General features: G+C 39.5%; 1 protein-coding gene across 4 annotated transcripts in view; it reads right to left on the bottom strand.

Moving 5' to 3' along the window:
* clec16a (C-type lectin domain containing 16A) overlaps nt 1-22,586 on the bottom strand; it is a 40,736-nt gene that overhangs the window by 5,469 nt on the left and 12,681 nt on the right. For 3 of the 4 annotated variants that reach the window (XM_051388979.1, XM_051388977.1, XM_051388980.1), the window contains 12 exons: nt 21,672-21,788; nt 18,263-18,575; nt 16,848-16,959; nt 16,608-16,708; nt 15,598-15,717; nt 15,144-15,253; nt 13,262-13,306; nt 10,238-10,288; nt 9,972-10,100; nt 9,510-9,630; nt 1,296-1,447; nt 128-332 (listed from right to left, as the gene is read on the bottom strand). In XM_051388979.1, the coding sequence (XP_051244939.1) occupies nt 128-332; nt 1,296-1,447; nt 9,510-9,630; nt 9,972-10,100; nt 10,238-10,288; nt 13,262-13,306; nt 15,144-15,253; nt 15,598-15,717; nt 16,608-16,708; nt 16,848-16,959; nt 18,263-18,575; nt 21,672-21,788 (1,576 nt within the window). The remainder of the gene's footprint in view (nt 1-127; nt 333-1,295; nt 1,448-9,509; nt 9,631-9,971; nt 10,101-10,237; nt 10,289-13,261; nt 13,307-15,143; nt 15,254-15,597; nt 15,718-16,607; nt 16,709-16,847; nt 16,960-18,262; nt 18,576-21,671; nt 21,789-22,586) is intronic. The other variant, XM_051388978.1, reaches the window with a different exon arrangement.

Genomic DNA, 22,586 nt, shown 5'->3' with positions numbered 1-22,586 from the left:
TCTGCACTCAAAAGTAGGTTCTGAAAGACTTTCAGCCACTTTGCTGTCCTGTGCAAAAAGTAAAAATGGGTCATTTTGACCTTCAAAGAGTGAGGCTGAGCCCTTAAAAGGCTTCCTGTATTCTCACCCGCAATCCTCTGCATCTTCATGCGTCGGGCCTGGATGCGACCCTTCGCCAGCCTCTGCTTGGCGATGATGCAGCGGATGTGGTCGGCGAAGATGAAGTTGGCCTGCAGGATGGGCAGAGGCTTGGCGTGCGGGTTGGAACTCGGCTTATGGATGACTATGTTCAGTGCTCTGCTGTCATCTTCAACTCCAGACACCTGCATGTCCTGTTAAGAGAGGGAGGGAGGGAGAGAGAGAGAGAGAGAGAGAGAGAGAGAGAGAGAGAGAGAGAGAGAGAGAGAGAGAGAGAGAGAGAGAGAGGTAAAGAAAGAGGAAAACAGAGAAAGTGAAGAATGAAAAGGTAAAAGAAAATTTTAATAAAACCATGGGACAAGGACAGACAAGGACAGACAGATAGAAAATGAGTTGAGAAACAGATAAATGCACCTTAAAATGACAAAAGTTACATTCACAGGTTCACACCCAAAAACCGTAGTTAACATGACATTCGAAAAAAGGAAGGAAACATTATAGTACCGAGATTCAAAGTATGTGGGAAACACTTTCACTATATCAGGTTCACAATAGAATACTGTATGTATTCTCCAATGCAGATATCAGAATTCCTTGTCTTCTCTAAAAATGTAATGCAATATCAATTTAACATAGGTCATACTGACATTTCAGAATACACTGCAATCAGTACACAGCATGACTAAGCATGTTTACACTTAAAATACATAGAAGTGACAGTAAAGTATGTTATGCCATGATATAATTCTAGCATTTCTCCAGTGAAAATTATATAAAGGGCTCGGGAAACAACAAAACCAACATCCGATAAATGAAGAAGGGAAAAGAAGAGAAATAGGAAGGAAAAATTGGTGGCAGTGCGAGGAATGGAGAAAAGACTAAGGAAAAAAAAGGAATGGGGAAAAAGAAACAATAATGTAAGCGGTAAATACATAATATGCTGAATGAGTAAAAGTGGAGACTGGATGCATTGGCAATGAAAACAGAAAAAGGAAATCGAAAACAAAGCTTATGTACTTGGAATAAAAAGCTAGGGGGAAAACTAAATAAAACACAATAAAAAAAAAACAGGAATACACACAAATGAGTGTTTTCAATAGCACTCTTTAGCACAAAGACACATCCACACAGACATGAACACACCACTTTTCTCTTACTTGCAGAAGGCCAGCAAACTTGACTACACCCCATCCAAGGCGTTTAGTTTCTGGTTCGACCAGACTCATCTGATACACATCTACAGCCAGGAACCTCTGGGCCTGGCCGCCTTCTTTACTAACCACCATACAGGCTATAAGGTCGCTGTTATCTGAAAAAGATGGATAGATATGACCGTAAGTGTGTGATTCAGGTAGAGGTAGAATAGAATAGATGCCTCATATCTGTCTGTGATCTTTACCAAACACATTGTCACTTGTTAGGACCAATGTTCTGCATTCAAGACATATGAAGTATGCTGTTTGCATAACACTAACAGCTAGAGCAAGAATGATTCTTCAAATTCTGACAGATAGTGACACTACAGGAAAAGTCAAGAGTACAAAAAATTACATTTCTGTACCATCATGACAATAATTCATCCAATAATTGTTGAGACATCTCACTCAAAACTCGCACTAAAGGAAAAGTCAGGGGATCAATTTAATCAACGGGATTAATCTGCGGTGGCCGATGAGTGTTTTTTTAAAATGTAGGTTAAACCATAGATTGAGATATTCTAGTTAGGACAAAAGTGGCGGACCAGCTGACCAACAGACTGACATCGCCAACCCTTGAGTTGCTAGCATGGCAAAAAGTAATGTTGACCAGACTGTATGTAGAATTGCATTTTCTAAAGAGGTTTTAGTGTATGATAGACATGTCAGCTGTAGTTGCTGTAAAATATACAGCACAGCTGCACTGCATATATCGAATGACCATCACTTTCTTATTGTAGTACATCAATTAGTCCAGTGTTACTATGATTAAAACAATGAAGCCTCAAGAAACACAAACACTACAGCATCTACTAAAATGACACACACACACACACACACACACACACACACACACACACACACACACACACACACACACACACACACACACGACTGGAACATACTCATTACTAATGCAAAACCACAAAAAATGAGCACTGTAGCTTTAACGGTCTACTTCTGTTTTATGTTACAAATTAACACAATGATTCAACTTCTTCAGAAAAACCTCGGTACAAAACATAAATACCAAATATAAAAAATAAAAAAAACTTCCTTTAATGTACAGTAATACTACCCCTGAAAAATGACCTGTTAGTTATGAACTGTTCCTAATTAAGTGCAGTTATGTGTTTTACTGCTGAGCTTTATTTGACTTTTATACCAACCAAAATAATGTATACTACAAACAAACTGATAGAGCAGGCAGACAAAATGACCTGTTAGTTATGAACGTTCCTAATTAAGTGCAGTTATGTGTTTTACTGCTGAGCTTTATTTGACTTTTATACCAACCAAAATAATGTATACTACAAACAAACTGATAGAGCAGGCAGACAGACGCACACAGTCAAAACAGACCACTACACACTTTTAAAGGACAGAGACACTTCTCTCCCACACGTCTAGGACGATGAAGAAACGATAAGCCTACATCTCAGCAGCTTCACTTCAGTTTACCACAAAAGCTACTGCAAAGCAAACATGAAATGTAACCAAGTAACATCACGCTGACGGTACAGCCCCACTAAAGTCGTAGTCTTACTCATACCACTTTATATTTATGTTACTTCATTTCTTATTCTCAAGAATCCTAGCCAATCCATCTTTAAACTGGAATGTGACTAATGCTATACATGTGAAATCATTCGGATGTCATTGAGTATCCATTTTCTTTCAAGTTGGCCCTTCAGTGCAGTAGTAGCGTTTCCTCTGGTGAAATACAATTTTTAATTACAATTTTATTTTTTTTTCTCAAGGTCAGACAGCTGTTGATGCACACCGTGGCTTTTAGTGTAAATCATACACGTTGGGTTCTATTTATATGACTTTCACACTAACCCATATTAATAGATCAAAATGGTGAGCGGTGAAAAGTACCTGCAGCTGGAGAGGTAGTCCCTGATTTACTATTGCAGAAAAGGGACGTGAACGGGCAAATGGTCAGAGAAATTAGGGGAAGTTTGATGGTTTGAACCCCTAGAACAGCTTGGAAAAAACCCCCACCCCCCAACTTCCACTTGACTTCTGACTGCAAGTTTTTTTTTGTGTGGGTCAACTTTCCTGGTCAAAAAGGCTGAAAATGTGGGACGTTTCATAGACAACAAGTTGACTCTGTCTCTATCGAGTAGTTTTTTGGTGATCATTGACACAGTGACAGGTTCAAGCACTGAATTTGTTTTCGAAGTACTTTCATCCAAAACATCCAAATGCAGGGAAACACCTTTCTCTGAAAGAAGACAGTTTCATGAAGTAAACAGTGTTTCTACATATTAGTCAAGTGAATTTTTAGATTTACTGCTCCTCTCAGAAGAAGGAAGTAAAGAACTACATATACATAATAAAACTCAAGAACTAATGGAATATTGATGTTTCAGCAACTAAAATGGTTATTTCGGTGCTGAAGGCATACTGCTGTGTCATCATATATCAGGCCAGTTTTGCCATCATAAAGTATTCAGCCGTTCTTCAGAAATGTGGATGACTAGTAAATAAGACACCTTCTGCTCTCCCTGTTTTAACAACAGCAGCGGTACCATTGAGCAAAATATATGCTCAGTTAAAAAGGACCAGACAACAGTGCAGCAAGGAGCAGCTAGACTTAAATGCTTGTATTCACATTCACATTCCCTGCCCCTGCAAATATTCCCTTGAGCTATCAAGTGTCCCTAATCAACCTGCCAGCTTGAACAAACATTACTGCAGGCAGACAATGGCGTGACTGTATTCACTTGTGTGAACAACATGTGACTTAAGTTTAGTTAAACCTCCAATCTCTTGAGCATTTCATCACCAAAAGATAACTGGTCACAAGTTCAGTAGACTATATAACACATCAGACCAAAACAACTCACAAAACAATCACGCAAAATCCAGGGGGCTGTTCATACTTTTATGAAGCCACTGTAAAATGAATCTTACTACTTAATAAATTAGTAATTTAACAATAAACTCCACTGCTGCACTATTCTGCAGAACTTCCATACTCTAGAACAGCATCAATGTGAATGTCCCTTGAGTCACACATGTATGCAATCTGACTAGGTACCCTTCCTTCAACGCACTTTTACACTTATGGCAATGTTCCCGTTAATGGGAATGCAACATTGCCCCGCCCTTGCAATACCATCTCTGCAACCACAATGCTCATACTCTTCTGATCCAATAAGAATAGAAAATATTCTGTGCTTCATTTGTGAGTTACCAGAGGATGTGGTGGAATGTAGTGGTGGCAGCCTATTGGTCAGAAAAAGAGTTTGTGGATGAAAGGTTGCAGGTTTAACTTGTGAGGAAAAACCTTTCTGCTCGCCACAATTACTCTGTATGAGTGTGTTCTTAGTCAACCACCATACGTAAATGAAAGTGACAGTGACTTAGTAAAAACTAGAATAACTGTCTCACAGTTGAATGCCTTCATCGATTGGTGGAATGGAAGATATCACTATATTGATAGATCAATAAAAAAACTGGACTGGACCCATAACACTGAAGGCCTTTTCAGGAAGGGGCAGAGCAGACTGTTCTGAGGAGACTCAGGGTTCGAAATTGATTTGACTTGACTTTGTTGAGTTACCATAGTTTTAAGGTGGACACCCAAGATTATTGTCACCAATTCAGTACCTGACCAAATTTGAATGTCATTATCTCCACTTCCAAAAACAGGCCAAATAAAAAGTGTTGTTGCAGAACCATATGATGTCACAGTGAAGCTGACCGTTTAGCCTTTTTGGATATAAAATCACTTCATCATTTTATCCTATTAGACCAGACATTTGTGCAAAACGTTGTTATAATTAGCATATAAATACTTGAATTATGGCCATGAACTTGTTTTGTGAGGTCACCGTGACCCTTGATCTTTCACCACCAAATTCTAATCAGTTCATCCTTGAGTCCAAGTGGACATTTTTGCCAAATTTGAAGAAATTCCCTCCTGAGATACTGTGACCACGAGAATGGGTCAGATGGACGAACAAACTGAAAATATAATGCCTCTGGCCATGGCTGTTGCCAACACAGAGGCATAAAAAAAAGGAGTGAATTCCAACAAGGAAATAATTTTTTAAATCACACATGGGTAGAGTTAAATGCAATATAAATAATCATTGAAACCAAACAAAGATTGGTTAAATTATCTTTTCAAGTGACAAGAAGTTACTGGAAGCCATGTCCTAACTGATATTGATGATGGTTATCATTACCTAAATCTGCCACAGGCTCTTTTGGCAGGCATTTCGAATCATGAAAACAGCCAGTTTCCATCCATTTATCAAGTTAATTTTTCAAGATAACCAACCCCCATACCAAAAGAAGAAATTAAGAAACGCCCCCCCCCATGGTTTAGGAAAATGAAAGCAGAGCTGTCGAGGTGTCGAATATGTATGACGACAAAAATGGATGAAAAAAAAAATGGAATTGGCAACACAATGCAAAGCATTTCAGTATCTGAAGGCACACTGCTTTGTCACTGGTTTGATCCCTTCATCATGCCACCTTTCTCAGGATAAAGTCAATAATCGTTCAGCGAATGTGTTTCCAAAAATTACCGAAACTGCAGCTCAGTCATCACAGATGATACGATAACTCTGAAAGGCTATGACTACCTAAATTTACCACAGCCGGTACAGTCATCAAAGTAAACTACCCAGTGGAATTCACAATGAGCTCTTCTCTTCATATCAAATTCTAAGAAGTGATTTTAATGTTATACATACATTTTAATCATTTGAAATCGCAAATACTCTTAAAAGAAAACAAAACATAAAACATTTTACTTGTACTTGTAGTGGCGACCTTTTTACAAAAGGGTGTTTTTTTTTTTTTTTTTACATTTCAACCCTGACAGTCCTTTTCAGTACTGATTGGTATAGAAAAAGACTGACAGAAGAACAGAGATGGTGCAAAGAAATTGTGAAAGGGGAAAAGAAAACAGACCGAGAAAAGGAGGTTTTCTTGGCTTGCATCATAAGATACTGTATGACACACTATCTGCTCTGAGGAATTTGTGGTGAACCTTACTTTCTTTCTGAGATGTTCTGCTTATTCAAATTTAAAAAAGGTTTAAAATGAGGGAATACATTTGAAATAAGAGAGATGGGCTTCCTGTCTATTAAGTCTCTATTCTCAGAATGAAACCATGAGTGAAACAGTATACAGTATTAGTTAGACTGAAATGCTTAAGTCGTATAGGGCAGTGATGAACAACCTATAACACTAATATAAATATATCAAACAAGCATCTACCCCTTGATATCCTTTATCTGAGGGCTGACAGAGAGAGTTGGGCTATGCCAGTTTGCAGACTGACACATATTAAGACAACAATTCACACTCACATTTAAACCAACAAGCAATTTAAAGTCAACAGTTCATCTAACCTGCACGACTTGGGATCGAAATGTCAGCGCCAACTATACTAACTTAATTCCACTGAGACAGAAGCAGAAGACAGTGAGGCTTCTTATTCGATTGTTCTTGGGTGGTGAACAGTATCTGACTGAATCACACAATAACCAAGTGGAATTAAATAACAGTGTCATGACAGCAACAGTGTAGGTTGTATGTCCTTAATCTATTCCAAAACAATGTTATCTTGATATCTGATGATTATTTGGAAAGAACACTCAGTTCCAAGTAAACCATAAAAGAGTAGTTATGATTATATTTCCTTAAGGTCAGTAGATATTTTATAAACAGATCGCCTCAAGATAAGAAGATATAAAAAGGGTAGGACTGCAGTCATTTAACAGTTTGGAAACCAGGGAATCTACAGTGGGTACGGAAAGTATTCAGACCCCTTTAAATTTTTCACTCTTTGTTTCATTGCAGCCATTTGCTAAAATCAAAAAAGTTCATTTTATTTTATTTCTCATTAATGTACAATCAGCACCCCATCTTGAGAGAAAAAAAAAAAAAAAAGAAATAGAAATTTTTGCAAATTTCTTAAAAAAGGAAAAATTAAATATCACATGGTCATAAGTATTCAAACCCTTTGCTCAGTATTGAGTAGAAGCACCCTTTTGAGCTACTACAGCCATGAGTCTTCTTTGGAATGATGCAACAAGTTTTTCACACCTGGATTTGGGGATCCTCTGCCATTCTTCCCTGCAGATCCTCTCCAGTTCTGTCAGGTTGGATGGTGAATGTTGGTGGACAGCCATTTTCAGATCTCTCCAGAGATGCTCAATTGGGTTTAGGTCAGGGCTCTGGCTGGGCTAGTCAAGAATGGCCACAGAGTTGTTCTGAAGCCACTCCTTTGTTATTTAGCTGTGTGCTTAGGGTTATTGTCTTGTTGGAAGGTGAACCTTGGCCCAGTCTGAGGTCCTGAGCACTCTGGAAGAGGTTTTCTTCCAGGATATCTCTGTACTTGGCTGCATTCATCTTTCCTTCAATTGCAACCAGTCGTCCTGTCCCTGCACTGAAAAAACCCCAAGCCGATGCGCCACCACCATGTTTCACTGTTGGGATTCTATTGGGCAGGTGATGAGCAGTGCCTGGTTTTCTCCACACATACTGCTTAGAATTAACGCCAAAAGTTCAGTCTTGGTCTCATCAGACCAGAGAATCTTATTTCTCATAGTCTGGGAGTCCTTCATGTGTTTTGGGCAAACTCTATGCAGGCTTCATATGTCTTGCACTGAGGAGAGACTCCGTCGGGCCACTCGCCATAAAGCCCCGACTGGTGGAGGGCTGCATTGATAGTTGACTTTGTGGAACTTTCTCCCATCTCCCTACTGCATCTCTGGAGCTCAGCCACAGTGATCTTGGGTTCTTCTTACCCTCCACCAAGGCTCTCTCCCACGATTGCTCAGTTTGGCGAGCCAGGTCTAGGAAGAGTTCTGGTCGTCCCAAACTTCTTCCATTTAAGGATTATGGAGGCCACTGTGCTCTTAGGAACCTTGAGTGCTGCAGAAATTCTTTTGTAACCTTGGCCAGAACTGTGCCTTGCCACAATTCTGTCTCTGAGCTCCTTGGGCAGTTCCTTCGACCTCATGATTCTCATTTGCTCTGACATGCACTGTGAGCTGTAAGGTCTTATATAGACAGGTGTGTGCCTTTCCTAATCAAGTCCAATCAGTTTAATTAAACACAGCTAGACTCCAATGAAGGAGCAGAACCATCTCGAGGAGGATCAGAAGAAATGGACAGCATGTGAGTTAAATATGAGTGTCACAGCAAAGGGTCTAAATACTTATGACCATGTGATATTGCAGTTTTTCTTTTATAATAACTTTGCAAAAATTTCTACATTTCTGTTTTTTTCTGTCAAGATGGGGTGCTGAGTGTACATTAATGAGAAATAAAATGAACTTTTTTGATTTTAGCAAATTGCTGCAATGAAACAAAGACTGAAACATTTTAAGGGGTCTGAATACTTTCCGTACCCACTGTATACTGGGATTTGTTCATAATAATACAGAGGATAAAAATGAGAACTAGGCTTATCCTTCCAATACATCTGAGTGAGGCACCCTGGTAAAGCCTAGAGGTTATGGTGGTAGAAGGTAGCATATTTACATCTGTATTGTTCGTCACAACTTCAGCATCAAGGCGCCACAAATAAGTGCAATTCTCATGTCAAAAAAAAAGAAAAGAAAAAAGGATGTACAGATTTGCAAATCTTGTGCACTGCGTGTGTGACAGTGCCATCGCTCCTGTTCACATCACTGTGCAAATGTATTTGTGATATCCTGCAAGGCAAAGCTAACCACGTGCAAGTTTCCATAACATCACCTGTGTACAGTAAGAGAAGTGTGTTCAGGTTACTTCAGTGTGTGGGAAGCTGAATGCGTACATTCTCGTCTTTGTACGCTCGTCTCTGCGTCGCTGTGGTTGTGAACTTTTGCTTGTGTCTAGGTTCTGTTAACACTCTTCTCAGATGTCTGTGTTATAGATCGCAGAAAGTGTAAGCCTTTTAGAAAAGAGAGTGGATAACTAGGGGGCGGTTAGAATTGTTGTTTTCTCCTGCTCTGTAATTCTCAGTCCTTGACTCTCTTGGGTTATATTTTAATTGCACTAAATAGACTTCATTTAGTCTCTTATGTTGTCCTTGCACTCTCTGATGTGTGACTCAAAGTGAAAAGGGATAAATAAACACATCAGCTTTCCTGCGGCCTGTGGACTAGTTTTGTACCGTATACAGTATGCCTCCGTTTCTTTGTGTGTGTGTCTTACTGAGGTCTAAGACGTCGTCTGTCTTGATGAGGTCTTCAGGTCTGGTCAGAGGCAGCTGCGTCTCGGGCTCTCCCTGAAGCTGAAGCGATAAGGACCGCAACATGAAGAACACACGGATCGCCTGAAGAGAAAGTGGAGACGTTCCACACAAACCGTTAGTCAGGGCTCCTTAAAAATACTGTGACATCAATAATAGTGTATTTATCACTGTCAGAATCAGGCTGAAACATTTTATCTTTCATCTGAGCTTTGGAGTGCTGCCAATCTGGTGTCATGTGTTTAAAGCAAAGGTTGTTGTTTTTGGAGTTATGTTGTAAAAATATATGCTATTATTTCACAAGTTAAACATTTCTACTTCATGGATTTCATGTGCCCTCAAGTGGAAACTCATATTTCATCTACAATCCTTCATTGATTTCAGACGGCAATGGGGACTGAGCTTCGGTGTGTGTGTGGGCATACTCTGCGTGTCTTCTCCACATCCCCACAGGGCAGTCTCTTGACAAAGTCGATGCCAGTCAGAGGGGTACCGGTGGGTGGCAGCAGTACTGAGGCGTCCATCATTAGATACTCCACATTCAGTGGTTTACTCTGCAACATACACATGTACGGACAAGCCAGCACCCAGACAGACATGACATGAGTAACAACAAATCAAGGAGAATCTCAGGTAAATCACGTTTCATTTTTCAAGGGGAAACAAACACTTCAAATGAAAGCCAACTAACCGTCATGCTCCTGTATTCATCTTCAAACATGTCCAGAAAGATCTCCTCGCCCTGTGATGACATAATAAAATTGGAAGCCAGTTAAAATAAGCCAGAGAGGAATGTGGCCTCTGTAGTGAACTTGGATTTGGGTGAACTTTCATACTGAGTTCAGCTCCTTTTTGCATGAAACTGAAGCTGTGAATGAAGCCAGTATGCGTAAAAGCAGAAATAAGCAAATGCTTTTATGTCCAATTATGTAGCTCTACAATATGTACACACTCTTCTGTATTGTAAACACATCTTACTTCTTCTTTCTTGTTTTGGCATCATATTGGAACAGTGCAAATCAGCCAGTCACTACAAGACTGTAATGTTTGTTTTGATAGTGACAGTAGAGAGCCAGAGACAATAAATAAGAATGGTAATGGTAAATTAGTTATAGTTATATAATCACAGTTACTTCCAATAAAAAAAATCTGATTTGTGCTTATAGTTATATATTAGAATTATTTACATTCTTTCCCTATTAATGACTTGCAATGTAAATCTCTTTACTCATTACACATGATGCTAGTACAAAGAAGGAAGTTAATAAACACAAAACTCTGATGACTAAAACATCGCCTCCGGACACGTATTACGACATATATACAAATAGTCTGCCTGGAACAATAATGTGTGTCCGTCTATAAAAATCTGCTCCTGCGGTCTAAACCGCAGCGCTACTCAGTATCCCACAGTTCACAGCGCAGGATTACAGTACCACACAGGAGAAAGTCATGTAGCCCTCCGGCCTCACTCGCTCTGAAAAAGGGCTTATTGTGTGAATCACTTGGTATTTAATTTTGCTGGTATGAAAAGCGCTATACAAATAAAGTCTGATTGATTGATTGATAAATCACCACAGGGGAAATTCCTTCACCCAGACAGCCATGCTCCTACCTGACTAAAAATTTGGAATCGCAGAATATAAAAATTGTGTTTTCTTGCGGCACAAAAAAAAAAAAAGTCTACTACTCCATTGTAAAGCCCCGTCTCAGTGTATGTGCAGCGGTGGCTTCAAGTTTCTACATCCCACTTGTAAAAGTTGCAAATTGGACCAGATTTGACTCACAAATCATGCTTTCCCCTTAAATATCTAATTTGAAGAAAAACATATTTTGAGTGGACACAGAGTTTAACCACCTACGGGTGTGTCATGAAAACATTATGACTGGTCCAGACTCCCTCTTTTGTGTTTTCCACCTTGTGGCCATAATCTTGTGTTGATATCATACACTCAGCTGACTCATCTGCCTGTGCATGTCTATGCATGCAGAGTGTAAAACCAGTGTATGGAAGTATACACACTCTCACGCCACTGTCAGATAACAATCCTTTTCTGTGGAGTCGATGCCGTGCGTGTTATTTTTGTGCGTGTGTGATTGTATGGCCATATGTCCCCCCAGTATAACCACATTCTTCTATTGCTGCATGTGATAGGTGAGTGACTTACTAAAAAAAGGACTGCTTATTATCTGGAAACTGTTGCAGGCCCCTTTCGACAAAACAAGATACTGCCAGTGCTGTGTACAAATCCAGCACATCACCCATATAAATGATTGTGTGAGGGGGAGAGGAATTCTTAAATGATGTCCCATCACCGAAATTATGTTGATGTTGTGAACCAAAACAGGAAATGCAGGACAGATAAGACAGTTTGTTGGATATGCACAGTTAACGGACAGGACATTGATTGTGATGATGTACATACTCATCCTCGGTTCATTGTGTTCATGTAACCATCCTGACATGTCTAGGCTACTTTTATCAATGCAAGAACATCTTCATTTTGAGGGAGGCCACTCAACTGACACAACGCCTACATTGTGAAAGTGTTCTTGAACTGATGAACACGGTGTTAAATGGAATTGCAGTCGTGAGGTTTTATGAAATAAAAAAAACTAATTTAATGAGTAAGGAGCAACATTATTTACAAGAGGATTTTATCATTCATTTCTCACTTACAAAACATCCAACATTTTCTCTTGCTTCTCTTGCAAGGAGATTTGTGGTTTTATTTTAAAACATTTCATTTAATAAAATCATCATTTAAACTTTGTTTCCACAGCAGCTTTACTGTTTTACTGTGTCACTGTGATCCTGATGAATATCTTTATGAACATTATTTAAGGCAGGATTTGAAAATCCGTTGAAGCCTTTATTTTCTGCTGCTGGGAGTTCCAGTTTCGAAACAAAAAGCCAGTTAACAAGAGAGAAACCACTATTGGTCAATTATAACCATGTTTTTTTTCATCAGAAAAATTATTTTTCAATGTGGTTTGGAGTCAGCGCGTTAATCACAATGATATTTTCCTGAATTCTGAAATACAACGTTTCAGCCAAACATGTGACTAATTCCAAAACTGATACGACAGTTAAAGAGAAACAGAAAGCAGACTGCACCAAACTTTAGCCTATGTGTGTAAATGTGCCATTGTATAGCAAACATGGGAAACACTTTCAGTTTTGCACATTCAGGGAAATGGTTTCAGTTATTATCAATGGATACACTAACATACATACACGTTCAGGCAAATGAGAAACAAAAGAGGCTTAACATGTTTCTCAAGAAGAACTGGTTGTAACGCCAGGTAGGCTGTCTGTACGGTTTTGTTCGTTTCCTTTATTATTCTCCCACTGTCTGCTTCCCCACCCAAGTATCATCTTATGACTGAAATCCTATTGTGCTACTGCAGCCAGTAAAATGCTAAATATTTTGCATTAATATAATTTCATTACCCAATGTCTGCTTGTCTGCATGTGTGTTTTGTCTGTCTGCTGTCCCTTAACTTTGTCTGTGTCAATATACTGCATATGCATATGTGTGGGTAGATGGGAGAGAAATGACTTATTTTTGTAAGTTATTGGTGCGTGTGTGTGTGTGTGTGTGTGTGTGTGTGTGTGTGTGTGTGTGTGTGTGTGTGTGTGTGTGTGTGTGTGTGTGTGTGGATTGGGTAGAGTCTGGTTATCTTGTTTCTGTGCGTTACTGCGTACACTCACCTTGTAGAATCTCCGCAATAAATGGAGACTTTCTTCTCTAGCACCCTGGAAACACAATCATGAAGTATAAACAGTATGTTGCAAATACAGTCTAAACTCATTAAACATACACACAAATAAAATACAAACATATCTTGATTAAATTTATATTTTCAAACAATGGACAGGTAAGAAACTAATTGTTGTGTGTGATATTCTGTTGGTTATAAAAAATCTACGTTTAACTTATCACTGCGGTATTTGAGGAGCTGAAAAAAGGTAAATATTGCTAGAAGAAAATGGAGTAGGCAGAAGGAGGACATGTATTTTACCTACTGCTACACTTCTCCACTTAACATAATACAACAGTAAATAATTCAAACAAATAAATCTTGATCTTAACAAACCAAATTCATTCTAAAAACATGAAAACCTAACAGAGTTTCTTCCAAGGTAATTGCTCCCCAACAAGCTTTACTAATTTAAATCTGTGCAACCTATCTTTAACCTTGAACATAAACTTGCTCTACAGAAACACATCACCACAATTCACAGTATTACAAATAACAATATAAGCAGCTGCTGAAAATACACTTAAGCGCTCCAGTGATTAATTCAAAACAAAGGCACAATTAGTCTTACTAGGAGCTACTTAACTTAAAACGTAATTCCAAGGCATATTGTTTCTTATGCCTATTCATATAGACTATTTCCGATCAGAGGTAAGTGCTGTCACATATATATTCAATTAATAATTGCTTTTGAATGCCAAATTTAATAGGAATCTGATGTACAACTGTTAAGTAGTCACTCTTGTGCTGTGTTATGCAAGACCAATTCCTTTAACGGCATCAAATCCTTTCCTGATTTTCTCATTCACTTCAAGTGTATATACAGCCAGTGTTCTTTCTGTTCTTCTTTCCTGTCAGAGATAAGTAAAATGATTATCAGCTATTTCCCCATAGCAGGGAGGAAAGAGAATTAGTAGGGTCAGGGCCAACTTAAAATAATATTAACAGAATTCATATTTTTCTAGGGTCAGGTTTCTGGCACTTTGTCATTGTCTCTGTGGCTAGTACACAGAGAGCTAGAAGTCACAAGTTGACAAAAAATAAAACTAAAAACTACCCTTTCAGCCAAACAAACTCTGACCCGATTGAAAGGGGCTCTTCCTTAATGTTAAACCTTAGTGTCAGACGTGGGAAATTCACCAGAAACTCCCCAGTGATGTTAAACTGACTGGTATCAGTGCTAAGTGAAACCTGGCCAGACCAATTCAATAGAAAATACTGGAAATTGACCGTGACCAGGTTTCAGTTCACTTTTAAATTCAGACAGATCAGACAGTGAATTTAAAAACATAAAAAAAAAAAAATTCTGGAAATAAATACATAAAAAGCAACTTCCTGTAATTCCTGTGAAGGAGGAAGGAGGAATGGAAAAGAGAGGGTGGGGAGGATTACACTGAATTGAGAGGAGAAGAAATTCTAAATTTCCCAGAAGGACAAGGAAGAAAATGTGCTGTAGAAGTGAGGGCGGGTCGCAGGGAGAGGAAGAGGAGTCAGAGGGAGGAAATGAGCAGGAGAAGGCAGTTACTGGAGGAGAAGAAAAGGACTGATCCTGTTCGTCATCATTTTTAAACCATTACACATACAACACATGGCAATTTGCACCATGTGCTGAAAGGTGCCATGTGCCCTTACCACAAAGAAGCACTCATTGAGAAACCCTGCAGCTGCAGATTCTGAGGAACTAATAAAGTTTATCTGCAATGGAGGAAAAACTCTGGACAAGATCCAACTTTTCACTTGCCTGCTCTGATCCCCCGAAACTCTTTATGTGTGTTTGTGGGATTACTGTTTCTGTATCCTGAGTAGTGTGTACATGTTTGTGTGTGCCGTACCTCCAGGCAGGCCAGATGAACGTCTTTGATTATACAGTGGTTTCCAGACAGCACAGACTGCTTTAGTAAGAGGCAGCTCAGCTCCAGTGTAGCTAGACGCACTTTACCATCTACACACACAAGAGAAATATAAGAATAAGTAAGGAGGATACATTACTGTAGTTCCGCACGGACTTAACAAAGCAGTGTTAACATGGAATAATGTGTACAATGATAATGATAATGTCTAATATGGAATTAATGGACCAGAACGTGTTCATTAAACGTTTCAATTCACTTACACAAACTTCTTCTAATACATACTGTGTTTATACAGACTGTGTTTATACAGACTGTGTTTATACAGACTGTTCCCATACTCGTATGTTATTGTTCAGTTTGTGGTATGGAACAGCATGTCAAATAGTTAATTTCATATTCATCACACGGGCAGATGACGGTGGGTGTGTGTTACCTGGCTGTGCCGCCTGGCTCATAACTCTGATCAGTCTCTCGACCAGCACCAGGCTGTAGGAGCTCCTCTCCTGGTCAGGAACTGGCAACTGAAGGCGCTCCAGAAGATCTCGGTTTATACCTACAGACAGATAGCCAGACAGATAGCCAGACAGCCAGACAGACAAGGTAAGGAAGAAGTTCCATGGAGATATGGGGGCATAAACATGTTTACTGGGATGTTATAGCTTAAAAAACATTCATAACAATGTATATCTCTGTTTTAGAGAGCTGTTGATTCAACTGTATGGTCAATTTGAAGGATGTAGCTTGCGGTGCTGTGGAACTGCGTTATAGAGAGGTTCTGTTATTTAGCCTACTCTCATTGATATAAATGGAAACTAAATAGTAAAACCATCTGTCAGTTAGGGCTGCACAATATTAATAATTATTATTTTTGCATAATATTTGATTTGTAGGCCAGGGCATCTTTGCAGCACTACAGTATTAAATCATAATCGTTTTTTGACACACATTTTACCTTTGTCAAAAAACTGCAGCTTCTTGAGATCTGAATATTGCACGTAGCTAAACTGCAATTAATTGTGTCACCCTACTCTATAACACAACACACTTCAACAAGACAACAACATATACCCTCCAAAATAATCATAAAACTGAATTGGCACCTCTTTAAAACAATTTCAACAAAAACTGAACATTATCACTTCATGAAGGTAGGATTTATTCCAGGATTGCTGTGTTCGTTTGCATTAATTTTAGCTAGGTGTACCTAATGTCATGGCAAATTAGTGTATATTGAAACTAATTTGTTTAGATATAAAGTAGGAAATGAACAGTACTCTGCCAGAAACTGAAATAAACCATATGTATTCAGTTCTGTTGAGTTGAGTCCTCTTTGTAGAGATATAAGCACCTGTGCAAGGCATATATGGAACTCAGATATGGATACCAGTTAACTTCATTTACCTGTGTACATTTACATGTGTATAAATGATAAGAAAGGCCAACCTTTGCTGTGTGAGACAGCGTAAAGCAGGCAGAGGACAAACAGGGCGTGGTAGTCATCGGTGGTGCAGTCGAGAGCACTGTACACCATGTCTAAGAACGGTCTGCAGAGAGAGAAAATATAATAATAATATATAATATAATAATAGAAAGTACATACATTCTGACTTTCTTTTTATTCATTCTTTCCACTTCCAGACCAATCTAATAGTTTGCCGTGTTCAGATATATGTGAAAACGTACCTGCTCCTCTGTGTGTGTGTGCGGGTGGCTGCAGCAGTCTTCTCTTCATCAGTGATGTTCTGCTCCGTCAGCTCTGACACCTTACACTTCTCCATTACCACCATCTCTATCTCTGTTAATTACATAAATGTCCATACATGTAAAGTTTTTTTTTTTTTTAAATGCATACTGTTCACATTCACATCACACAGCCTAAACAAAACACACACATCATAGTTATGAAGAAAAATGTCACCAGTGATAATGAATGCAGAATCTGAAGTGCTTCCTTCTCTTCACTCTTCACCAGTTCATGATAAAATGTGTTAAAACAGCAAAAATGGACCAATCATGCCATCAGTGTCTGCTTACTGTTGACTGGAGAATGAAATATTCATTTTCAAAGCATAAAATCTACCATCCGACGTTGAGTATGTACAATGCAAGGAATATTTCAACCAATGATCTTAAGTAGTCATTTAAGTTACCAACTATCCATCAAAAGGTTTTATCACTTTTTTTATCAATCAGTTAAACTGGGTAGGTGTTGTTTTTCCACCCCAAATGGTACATGTGTCATTTTGAAACCATCTGTTCCCCCGCAGCCCACGGTGCCTTTAGTGTTAAAACCCACTTGAGAAACACTGAAGACGCACAAAGACTATCTGCAAAAAAAGTGTCTTTTCAGTCAAAGTAGAGAAGGAATCATTTCAGATTTTTTTTTTTTTACTTAAAATACACACTCAGATTCTAACACACACACGCACACACACACACACACATTTACACAGAGCAGGAGTGAGAGACAGGCGGAGAGGTGAGGAGCACAGGATGGATGGTGTGTCACCGTGGGAATGGACAATTGGCTGCCATGGAGATTGTGTTGGACATGTGATAGGTGGTACCATGGGGAAAATGAAAAGGTGCCAAAACAGGGGAAGCAGCAGAAAGAGGGAGGCCTCATCTCAAAACTAGCCAAAGAGGAATTGTGGATTAAATTTACTTTCTTTCTGCCTCAACTTTGATATTTGTTGTTTTAATTACACTCTTCCTTTTTCAGGAATCATGCCTTAACTAGAGAAATGTCTTACTTCTGTGTAAGAGGCAGAATAGTCTAGTATGAATTTGGCAATAAATATTAAATGCATGAAGATAACAGCAGCAAGTCATGTGCACATGTGTTGAATTAAGCGCCAAAAATGAAAAGCAAAAAAGCAGAGCACATTTACAGTAAAAGCTAAGCTGCTATCATCTGTTTAGTTATTCTCTCCTTTGAAGAGTTAGTCACTCTCTTTTCCGTTTGGAGACAAGGGCTGCTGCTGTAGTGGCTGTTGGGTAACCAAGGTGCATCATGGGAGACTGTGTCTGATTGATGGGAGTAAAGAAACACTCAAACACAGTCCTGTACTGCTGTGTCCAATGAGACACACACTCACCTTCCGCCGTCTCCCCACTCGCTCTGCTTCCCTTAGAACTCCCTCCTACTCCCTCTGTACCTTTTCCCTTCTCCCTCTCTCGGCCTCCCTCCCTCTCTCCTCCTCTGCCGCCGTCGTCGTCCCATCCCTCCTCTCCTCCTCCTCCTCCTCCTCCTCCTCCTCCCCCAGCCCTTTCATCATCCTCCTCCTCGCCCAGGTTCTTGTAGTTTGGCCTCTTCTGAGTTCTCTTGCGGCCGCGGTGGCGGGACAGCTCCAGAGAGCGCTCCAGAGACTCTGGGGGCTTGGTGAACCGACGCACACCTCCTGCACTGGCCTAGGGGGTTGGAGAAGGACAGAGAGTAAACAGAGAGGCAAGGGTGTGAGAAGGGAAGACATCACAGTGAAGATCATAGAGCAATTACTTGATCAACTCTACATCATGTTTTTTTTGTTATCATGTGCTTTCAAATATGTTTTTGGTTAAAATGAATCAGCGGCGGTTCTGAAGGCAAAAGGCAGATAATAGTTCAAAACAAGTAAGAAAAAGCAAATTGGAGGGGTGTATTTAGTCAGGTGGCCAGATAAGAAACCGTCCTGTTTCCAGAAAGCAACATCACTGTAACGCTTTACTGGTAGATGTGCATGCAAAAAAAAGAAAAGACACACATGAACATGCATTACAACACATAGCCTACATAAACACACACACATTTATATAACTGATGTGGCAATATCTTCTCACACATGCACACAAACACAGAGCCTTACAGTAAATCTTTCTTGCACTATCTTGTTGAAGTCCGTTCACACGCACAAACCACTTCCTCCCTGATAAACTTTATCAGAATAGAAGAGAAATTGACCACTTGGCACAAAAGCACACAAACACATACACAGTTGATCGGTGGCTTTGAGGCCCCTTTTGTGAAACCAAACTGGAACTAGAAGAAAAGCATTTCTCACACATAGCCATAAAACTGACACAAAAATGCAGATATGCACACAGGAAACAGCTGGTACATGATAAGATGCTGAGCAAAGATGTCAACTTACAGTAAAACTGAGTAACCATAATGACCATAACTACTACTATTAAGAATTCTAATAATAACATTAAATACAAGTTAAATGTGTTTTAACTGTTTTTGTTTCAGATTAAGTCAACCCTATTTATAGACTATTACCACCTTAGCTACTCATTTCCACAGAATACTTAAGAGAAGTCTTTTCAACCCTTCCTGTAGCCAGCTACACTATTAAAACTGATATCTGTATTATCTGTCCATAACACTGTAGCTGCTGCTAAAAACAGTGTGCACGCTGTCAGAAATACACCACAGACTAGTATAAATGTATGTGTGTGTGTGTGTGTGTGTGTGTGTGTGTGTGTGTGTGTGTGTGTGTGTTTGCACCTGTCAGCTGACTATGTTCTGGTAAACCGCTCACACTGAGCCTATGCTGAGAAATTAATGGAGGTCAGGGAGCATGTAAGGCAAACCTACACACATGCTCAGACAAACCACTGCACAAACACACCTAGCAGCACATTAAAAGAGGGCACCGCTTGCAGCTCAAAGATATATATGCACAAAACTTAAACAGCTGCATATACTTTGGAAAAAAAGATTCTTGAACCGACATGCAAATGTTGACATCATATATCTAACTGGTGCACTTGCAAGTAAACACTTATACAAAGAAAAAATTTTTTAAAGAGAGAGAAAAAAAAAACCCACAACACTTCTTCCAGGAAAGAGATTTGGGTTAGGTGAGGCAGCTCTGTCACTGTTCCATCATGTGACCTAATTTCCTGCCACTTCATAGACAAACAGGAAGTACCATTTGACCACCTGCACAGAAACACAGGCCATGCCTCATCTGTTTGTGTTTCATCTACAATAAATCAAACAATAACATGACAACAGTTCTATCTGATGTGGCGGAAGCAACTCATATCCACTATCCAACGTGCACCTAAAAGAATGGTTCTCTGCAACTTTTTTATCATCATTCAGGAATCGTCAGGATTTGTCATGGGCTTTTTCCAAAAAGGAAACATTGTGCAAAATCACAGCTGTGCTATGTGCCTGCAAACACGCAAAGTGAACAAACCCATCAATTTGAACATAGCTAAGAGCACATTCAAGCAACGAACGAGAACACAAAGATACACGCATCACTACAGGTTTAATGCAAGTAAATAACACCATCTGAAGTAGTAACTTGTCTTTGATTCAGAATAAGAAAACCTGATTAAACAGAAAATATTAATTCAAATTAAAGTCACTGTTGAATTCTGGGGTGCCTTTGAGGAAGGCAGACCGTCAAAGTCCCTGCTGTGAGCCGATCAGTGGCAACAACACAGGAACTAGCACAGAAAATGAGCAGGATTACTGGTCTAAAAAAGTCACATGACAGTGACATTTCACTGACATCTGCAGTACATCTTTTACCAAGTGCAACACTCGTTTTAAAAAAATGCAACACGTGGCACTTTTGAGGTTCACAAAATGCAGCGACAGAGAAAAGCACTGCTGAATGAACAGCTGGCAGGTAACTAGTTTGGGTCTGGCTACCTGCTGTTGTGGTAGACCAACATCATTAAGACATCACACCTCTTCTCACATTCACTGAAAAGGTAGGCCGCTTCTTACAACAGCCGCAGGTCTAGCGTGCACACACACACACAGCACAGAGAATAACCACAAGGGTTCTCAGAAACGCTCACTACCTCATCACGCCCACCTGGCTTCAAAAACAGATGGTCAAAAAAAATCAAGAAGAGGGGTGGGGGGGTGGGGAAACCAAATCGCGAGAAGAAGAAAATGGGAGGAACAGAAAAATGAGGGGAATCAGATGGGGAAGATGAGGGGGAGGCAAGGGGGAGATAGAAAGAAAGACAAAGTAAAAAGGGAAATAACATAAAGACTTAGATGTAAAAACAAAGAGCAGATGAGAGAAGAACAATAAAAAGAAGCAAGAACAGACAGGAGGTTTCAATACAAGGCTTAGATGGGAAATATAAATAAGGGAGAGAGAGGTTGAAAAATGTAAAGAAGAAAAACAATGTCGGTAATTTGCATACTGCTGCCTTGATGTGGGTGAATCATGGAGAAAACCATGACCCTGCGATCTCATAACCACCTACACGCACTTCTGGAACTCAAGTCTTTGTGTGTATGTGCATTCATGTGTATTCATGTGTATCTACGCGCATGTATCCATGCGGTTGCTGGAGCAAGTATGCTTGTGTGCTGTACTCCCAAGTGTGTGTGTGTGTGTGTGTGTGTGTGTGTGACTCTGTATCGCAACTTGCAGTCTGTTGTGTGTGTCTATATTGCACATCAGTGGTTTTTAATTCTGTGAGTGGTGTTTATTATTTTGTTTCTGGTATGCATGCTGGTCTGTACTGTGTGTGTTAGTGTGTTACCGTGTTCTTGTGAGTGCTGTGTATATCTGTCTGAGGGGTGAAGACAGATAGGTCTCCATTGAGAATGACCTCAGCCAGGGCGTTGACCATTGGTTGATAGTGGATGATCAGGAACACCTACAGAAACACAGACATACACGATTAGGATTGTAATCAGAGCGACAAAAATGTCTCTTAAAACAACAACGGTTCTTTAAAATGAAATGGAGCACGAGTGAAAAACATTACAGCAAAGTTCACTCGACCAGAAAAAGTATTTTGAACAATGCAAACTGTCCACTATACAAACAGTGTAAGCCTCCCAAAATGATATGATGATATGATATGGCTGCCTCCCACTAAGTAACCTGCTCATTCAAACCTGTTCATTGGACAGGTTTACCTTGAATGGGAAAGTAAAGCAAATATAAAACAAATCTACAAACAAGCTGAAACTCAAAGTTTACTCTTTTCTTATTCCATGTTTAACACATTTCCTGATGGATTAACCTATATGATAAACTGACGTTTTATGTGGATGTCCAATTAGTTTTGATGGGAAATGTAGTCATTTGAAGCAATACATTTCTCAGCGCATGCGTCCGAGAAAGGCTTTTTGTCTTTATTTGATAGGAAAGCTAAAGGGTGACTGGAAAGGAGCAGAAAGAGGGGATGACGTAGCAAACTAACTGATTGAGGCAGCAGTAAACCAAAAACCTCCGGGTTCTGCAAGGAAAATTACTGCATTTGTTAAAAGGAGTCTGGTGGCTTTGAAGAGAGCAATAAAACAACTTAAATTCCTCGTCAGACAGGCCTGTCTGATAATAAGGTAAAGAAGTGAAAACTTTTTTTTTGGGTGGGCATTTTTTAGGTGACTAAAATATGTTGTTCTGCTGCCCCTATCCACAGCAGTGCTTTGCTTAGCTTCCATGCCAA

Source organism: Dicentrarchus labrax, unplaced genomic scaffold (genome assembly GCF_905237075.1).
Source record: "Dicentrarchus labrax unplaced genomic scaffold, dlabrax2021, whole genome shotgun sequence".
In the NCBI taxonomy this organism is placed as follows: domain Eukaryota; kingdom Metazoa; phylum Chordata; class Actinopteri; family Moronidae; genus Dicentrarchus; species Dicentrarchus labrax.
This window is presented reverse-complemented; position numbering and strand designations above follow the sequence as displayed.